General features: G+C 44.2%; 1 protein-coding gene across 1 annotated transcript in view; it reads right to left on the minus strand.

The window, feature by feature from the left end:
* The window catches only part of UBL3 (ubiquitin like 3), a 54327-nt gene extending 47608 nt beyond the window's left edge, over positions 1-6719 (minus strand). The window contains exon 1 of the mRNA XM_040056198.2: positions 6120-6719. Within this exon, the coding sequence (XP_039912132.1) occupies positions 6120-6146 (27 nt within the window). The 5' untranslated portion in view covers positions 6147-6719. The remainder of the gene's footprint in view (positions 1-6119) is intronic.
* Between the last annotated feature and the right edge of the window lie 834 nt (positions 6720-7553).

The raw sequence follows: 7553 nt of genomic DNA on the forward strand, positions 1-7553 counted from the left end.
CTTTCACCATATTCAAAGTAAGAAATAACCAACTTAATGGATCCAATACTGTACTCGGAAGAGACTGAAAATAAGTTGAATTGTCTCTTTTACATAAAACTACAAGAATTATTAGTCACAATCCAGATCCACATTTCTGGATTCCTGCAAGCAAGTGTAGCACTCACAGGCTGAGTCAGAACCAAGGTCTCCATTCTCCTCACTATTGCATAAGCACATATAGAGACATCTGCAGAAGTTTACATCTGAGTTTTACTGGGTAGCAAAGCTGACTGACGAGAAGTAAATCCCACTGACTACAAACACTGTGACCATGCCTTTCAACATTCACAAAAGGTATACCCAGGAGGAACTCTCAACTAAAAAAAGTAGTAAAGCGTGCCTTTAGTAATTTTGTTTATAGTATAATGAAAGTTACATTACAAAGACTGCTGCAAGGACCATACTCAGACAGCCTAAGTTCCTACTGAAGCCTTAAGCCAAACCAAGGAAGTGAGATATGGGCTTTGAATGATCGAAAGTTTACGTTTAGATATGCACAAAGCAGTCACATGCTCCAGGGTAAAACACTGACTGCAGACACTGACACTGTCCCTAATTGCACATCTGAGAGGTGTAACTTGTCCCCGTTCAGGCCCTGACTGACCTGTCCAGCTACCAGAGGATGTCACTAATTTTTTAACATGCAGAATCGAGCATTCCTGTTGTAGATGTGATCATTTTCCTACACTTGCACATACCCAGCACTTGTTTTTTGCCTCTCAGTCCTGCTGGAACCTGCCAGCAGCTACTTCCCAGCATTCCCAACATGGGAGGAGTTAAATCTCCTTTAGTTATCATCCCCTCTAGGATTTTACAGAGTTAGACAACAAAAGCAGAAAGAAAACAGTTCAGATAATGACAAAAAACAAGGGTGTGTGGCAGGGAGGAAGTAACAGTTCATATCATCAGACTACACTTCCATCTGAAGTACAGAGCTGCACCACAACCCAGAGTTGGATCAATCCACCAAGGTTACAGCTGCTCATCCCTAAAGAAAAGCAGACTAAGGCCATACAAACATTGTTTCAGAATATGTCAGATGTATTACTATGTTACAAAGTTTCTGCTACAGTGCCATACCTAAAAATGTCAGGTTTTGCTAAGATGTCTCTTTTTGGTTGTAGATACATTTTTAATCTGTGAAACAAAAAACAAAACAAAACAAAACAAAAAAAAAGGTGGGTGGGGGAAATTATAAGTATTCGCAAATATATAATATATTCACACTGAAGATGAGCTTTAGTAAGTTTATCCCTGCACACTGCTTCAGATAACAGAGAAAGAGGTTCTTCATTTCATTACAAGAAGCACTGCAATATACTACAAAGGCTCAACTGGCTTATATATTGTCTCAATAGATTAGGAGTCAGAAAGAAGCTTCTCCAAGCTCTTCTTTCTAACACAGATCCCACCTCCAATTCCTTCTCCAAGAGGAGAAAAGCAAACCCAAAACAAACACAGAGAATGACAAAAGATAGGCTAGTCACTAATGTTACAATCAGAAACCAACTGTGGAAAAAAAAAAAAATTCAAAAAAGGGAAGGAAAGACTATCCATACAGAAAAACTATTTTTATCACAGAATGCAATATATTAGAACTTTCAGCATGAGGAGGATACAAAAATACAGAGAAATAATCATACTTCTATTGCTACAAAGACATTAGGGACTTCAGACTATTATGCACAGAGGCTACTAGGAATAAAATAATTTTCAAAACCACAAAAATGATCTGTTGAAGGCAAATGGAAAAGCAGTTAAATCAGAAGAACAGAGATGGAGGACTTCTCACATTTTGTCCTGATACATTAAAATACTAGAGTAAACAAATTATTTTTTTATGTTCCAAGTATATTATAGTGCTACTGCACCTATTATATTTAGGTGAAATATTTTTTCAGGCTGAATGATAGACAACAAAACCCAGCTGCCATACAACCAGCTATTCCTTTAAGTCATATTTGAACCTCATTCTTGGATGCTAAAATTCCCTTACGGATGTAGCATCAGTTTCTGTCCATCCCTTTCCACTGTTATCCCCATTAATATGTATTAAAAAGGAAGACCCTATATATGTTCAACTATTCATCAACATTCTGCACTAAATTTCCTAAAAAAGAAGATGCGCACACATATTTCCACTAAAGATGCTGACTCGAACAAAGAGTGAACTGAGCAGGGTTTCTATTTGTTATTCTTCTTCCACCTATGGTCCCCTCTTAACATTGACCACATGTAACCATTTTCGACCATATACTCCGTGCTCTTCTATGCCTGCAAATGTCTTGCACCAAACATTCAATTTTCTTAAAAATAGCCTCTCCCATACCAACTACATCTCTTAAATATAGCATATGGATTGAAGAGCTGTGCACATTAAAATTAAAACCTCTAATTGTTTGGTAGATTCCAACATTTTGCTGTTTACCAAATGCCAACAAACCAACAAGAAAACAAACCAACAATAAAAACCTCATCATGAGCCAAAAGCATCACCCTCTGTTACTGCTCAGACAGAAAAAGAATTGGATCTCCTAGAGGGCATGCAAAGAACTGCCCAGAAAGAAAGTGCTGGCAGAGCGTTTTCATACCAACATAAAACACATTGACTACAGGAAACGGTGGACACTCTTAATACTTTTTTAGTCATGCAGGTGGCTTTCTGTGGACTTCTAAAATCCCTGAAGAATTCTAACTTCAAGAGGTATCATAGGCACACAATACAGAGAGGAAGCTTCCCAGATTCTGATGATAACTCCACTAAAATAAAGGAAATTATTCAATTGAGTAAGAACTTCTTGACTGAGCATAAGTTTTTCATAGCAAGATTGTCAGCAAGAATGTTTAAACAAATATCAAACCATTTTAATTTGGTCCATTCAAAAAGCCAGTGTGATTAATTTTACAAGTCCATAAACCACTGCATGTCTATTTATCATTACAAAAGAAATACAACTTGCAAACAGCTCTGCTGATATTCACAGTCAAACTCTAACTGCTACCAAATGGTAAAACTGATAAATTACCTGATTAAATTACTGAACATAATCAGAGGTGCCCTACTGCCACTACAGTCATCTGTGCTTACGTGAAAAATTGAGCAAAATTAGGCCCTAGATATGCAGTTTTGTCCTCAAGAACTGCCCCAGACTCATCTAGTCCTAATAAAATTAATGAAACTACTCAGGCAGAGAGGTCAATATTAGGAGATTTCATTCCAGGAGTGGAGTTTTAAGCCATAAGTAGCACACATTGCTAAGGAATAATACACCACAAACTTAACAACACCCAGAATGTGGTGTGTCACTATCCAATTTATTAGTGGAATGCAAATGATAAAGTACTGTGTTAATTATTTAAGAAGTGATGTTGAAATGGTTAGCTGGTAAAAACTGCTGTAGTTCTGGAAACAAGTCAACTCAATGTCAGAGAACAGGAGACTGGGTCAAATTATGTCTGCTTAGAAATACGAAGCTTACTGGAAATCAGATAATTTACTATGAATTTATGTATAGCAGATCATTCTCAAAGGTGGGACAGGAAGACAAATTAACACATTTTTAAGAAGCAGCAATTATATTATTATTATTATGACCAGGTTACTTCGTGAATCTGACAAACAGTTTCAAACATTATTATTATTATAGTTATGTAATTCATAGCAGATTTACTAAGTATAATGGAGTCTTCATAAAATGACACTTCATCACATTGCTGCCAGCTCCTACAGAAACGGGAAATCAATTTTTTGCAAATGCAAATTACACAGTGGGTGGGTAAGAGAAATGCAAACTGCAAAATCCTACGCTAAATAAAAACATATATAAACATGGTGACAGCCTGGTAAGGGCTCCTCTTCAGATACCTAAGGAATGGCAATCCCATTTTCCTTCCTGAACAAACTCCTTTCCAATATGGAGGATGGCAACAAAAGGAGACCAAAAATGAGTTTTCAAGCAATATTTTCATAAAGTAATATTTATTAGTTGTAATTAATAACTGGAATTTCTACAGTACACTTCAAACTTTCAGAGGGAAACTGCATCTAATAATGCAGAAACTAAGAGAAAAATGATCCCATGACAAGCCAGAAAATATCTATTTATTTAGTTAAATTCTACCGACATTGGTAACATCTTCATTCAAATGTTTTTGTAATGACTCAGTATTTAAACATCACTATGTATAACAAGCTTCTTCCTGATTTGAATAAACAGAGCAGCATTAGGCCCAGCTATCCTCAGCAGTGGTATTCTCATTACACTGTAACAACAGAAGGAAATAGTTTTCATAGAAAAAAAATGTATTTTGCCTATCTTAAAACCTGTGTACTTGGTAGAAAACGTCAAGTGCTACAAGCCCAGTGGCAGCACCGGGACTCCCAGGCAGGCCCTAGGAGGAGCACGGAGGTGGCAGCTCAGCCCAGGGTGACAGGGAGGAGGGCTGTGTTTCATGTCACAGCCAAGGGACTCCTCCAGGCAACTTAAAAAGCAGCACTGAGAGATTTGCACCTAATCCTCCACGGCCCAGGCAAGGATTTCCGTGATATAACGCTAGACAGCCACGTGCAGGAGAGAAGGGGGTTCAAAAGGCTCTAACAGTCAGCGAGAGAGAAAGAGACACTAAAAAGAAATACATGAAAACTGATAGCTGAGGAGCTTATTGCCTCTCAGTTTAAACCCTTTCATCGCTCTTTTCATCCAGGGGAGGCAAAATTTATTTATAGTATTTGAGAAAGGCAGGGGGAAGAAAGGAAAAAACCTGTAAGCTTATAACTTGCTCTTCGATCATCCCCTGTATCTTACTGTTTCTGCTTTTTCTTCTTTTTTTTTTTTTTTTTTTGTCAAATTTCACTCATTGTGACTGCTGTACAGAAGCTGTGAAGGAAATACAGAAAGCAAGCAACTAAACAGATACTAGTATTTCAATAGCCCAGCTGCCATACATATCCCAATTAACTGTACATCAATGACTTAAACAAGGGCTACTCGGTTTTATTGTTCTATCAGGGCAGGTTTTACCGACAAAACAGAACTTCATCCTGAAATATATTAAAAAAAAAAAAAAGCATAGACAAGTCCTCTGCTTTTGAGGAGGAAAAACGTACATTTAAATGTGAACAGCCGTGTGGAGATACGGCAGAAATTACCCTGCTGTAAGAATAAAGAATTAACATACCAAGCTGCAGCTACAAGTTCGTGGGTGTTTTTTTCGAATTAGGCGACTTATGAAAATATATCCTGATTTATGGAAATACATACAAATGGAGAAAGTCGTGCTAAACGGAAGATTACCTAGCAGACCTGATTCAGCCTACCTCTTTATGATCTGCTATACCTTCCTGCTTTAAATGTACCGAGACGAGTACACAATACGAGCTGAAGTACAGTCCGCCATAAGAAGTACTAGGAGTGCCCTTGAAAAATGTCCAGATTGCAGCTAGTGCACAAAGGACCTCGCCATGAAAATAAAGCGCATGAAAATTTCTCTCTCGCTCTTGAGCCGGCAGCAAGTGAAGCGATTAACTTCCCACCAACATCGGAAGACAGCGTTGGCAAGACACAAGTCAAGTTTAGGAGATTTAGAAAGAAAGAAAGGGAAAAAAAAAAAAAAGAAAAAAAAAAGAAAAAAGAAAAAAGAAAAGGAGAAAAAAAAAAAAAAAAGGAAAGAAGAAGAAAGTAAGAAATGGGTCGAGCACTTCATCCCGAATGCTCTTGCTTCGTATTTCTCTTCCCCCCAAAAATGCTCCACGGAGCTGAAGAGCAGTGCTACACGACCCAAGCGTGAGCACTCAGGTAACTGACTGCCATAGGTAAGAGAGTCTGGCATCCCCCTTCCCTCTCTACACGGGAGGCGACGCTGCAGATCTCCCACTCCACCACCAAAAAGCGAAGCAGAACCAGCATCTGGGGCGGGAGGGGGAAGGTAATTAACTGGGAACTTTATGTTCCTTAAATATGCAACCAAGACCTTTTATTCTTCCCACGCCCCTCTTCTTACCATCTTCTCTGTCAAGAGCAGGTTGAAATAAACGTTATTCTATAATAAAACTATTAAATAAACAGTACAACACTCACCATATCAGCTGGAACGCTGCTGGACATTTTGATGTTACCCTAAAAGGCTTTAAATCAACTTAAAAAAAAAAAAAAAAAAAAAAAAGGGGAAAAAAAAAAAAAAGAAAAAAGCAGCAGCACCAAGAGCAGCCCGCCGGTGATCTTCAAGATGCAAAACCGGTGTCAGTACAGGAGGCAGCAGCTTCCAGGTCCCCTACGCGAAAGAGGCGCTCGATAAGCAGCGGGGAAGGCGGCCGGCTGAGGAGCAGGAATATCCAGGGGCAGCGGTGCCGGGCTGGACCGGAGGAGCCAGCGGGAGACCAGAGATGGCAGCAGATCCCTGTCAGCGGCAGCGGCGGCAGCACCAGCGGTGCCAGGTAGACCAGGCAGCAGGACTACACCGCCACATGAGCTGCGTGCGGGCTTTTTCCCCCTTCCTCGCCCTCTGCCTTCTCTCCCAGCCTCGACAAATGACGACGGGATGATTCACAGGGGATAATAGCGCGTCCAAGTCACCTCCTCAGTCGGCGCAGGCGACCCGGGCGCGCAGGCAGGACCTGGCTCCTGCCCTGGGCGGCGGGGCAGGGAGGCGGGAGGGCCGGGGTGGGCCCGGGGCCGCTGGGGAGGACGCCGGGCTGCGGCCCCCCCTAGGCGGTGTGCGGCATCCAAATGCGCCCGGCGGGGACGCGGGCCGGGGAGGGAAGGGAGGGAGGGCGCTCGGAGGGGAGAGCCCTCCCCCGCGGCGCTCGGAGGGGGCCGGGGGGCGTTCGACGGCGGCCGCCTCCCGCAGCCTCAGCTCTCCGCTCGCATCGCCGCCGCCGCCTCCTCAGCCCGCCCTCCCTCCCTCCCTCCCTCGCCTCGTCCGCCGGCGGCTCCGGCCGCCCCCCGAGAGCCGCGCTGCCAGACGGAGGTGCCGCTCCTTCAGCGCGATCCTCGCCCGCAGCCGCCCCCTGTCATTTTCAGCTCAAGCCAACATGGCGCCCGCCGAGCCGAGCGAGGGGACGCGGCAGGGGAGACGCGGACCCTCCGCCGCCGCCGGCTCCGCTCCCGCCGCGTCACACGCCGCCGCCCCGCGCGGCACCATGGGGCTTGTAGGCGGCCGGGACCGACGGCCGCCGGGGCGGGGCCACCACCCCTCCGCGGGCCCCCGGCCCGGCCCGGCGCGGGAGCCCCTCGGTCCCGCCGCGCTCCCGCGGCGTCGGCCGGGGCGGCTCCGAGGGGGCTCCGCGGCGCCGCTTCCCCCGCGGGCAGCAGAGACGCCCCCAGCGCCAGATGGATGGGTGCTTTTTCCCCGCGGGCGCTGCAGCTCCCTCCGGGGCGTTCTGGCGCTCCCCTCGCAGCCCCTGCCTCCCACAGCGGGTGCCGCTCCCGGCGGGTGGGCCCGCGCTGTCCTCTTGGACGGCTTCCAACCAAAAATAAATAAATAAATGAAACAACTAAAACAGAAGATGTTAC

This window comes from Hirundo rustica, chromosome 2 (genome assembly GCF_015227805.2).
Source record: "Hirundo rustica isolate bHirRus1 chromosome 2, bHirRus1.pri.v3, whole genome shotgun sequence".
NCBI lineage: Eukaryota > Metazoa > Chordata > Aves > Passeriformes > Hirundinidae > Hirundo > Hirundo rustica.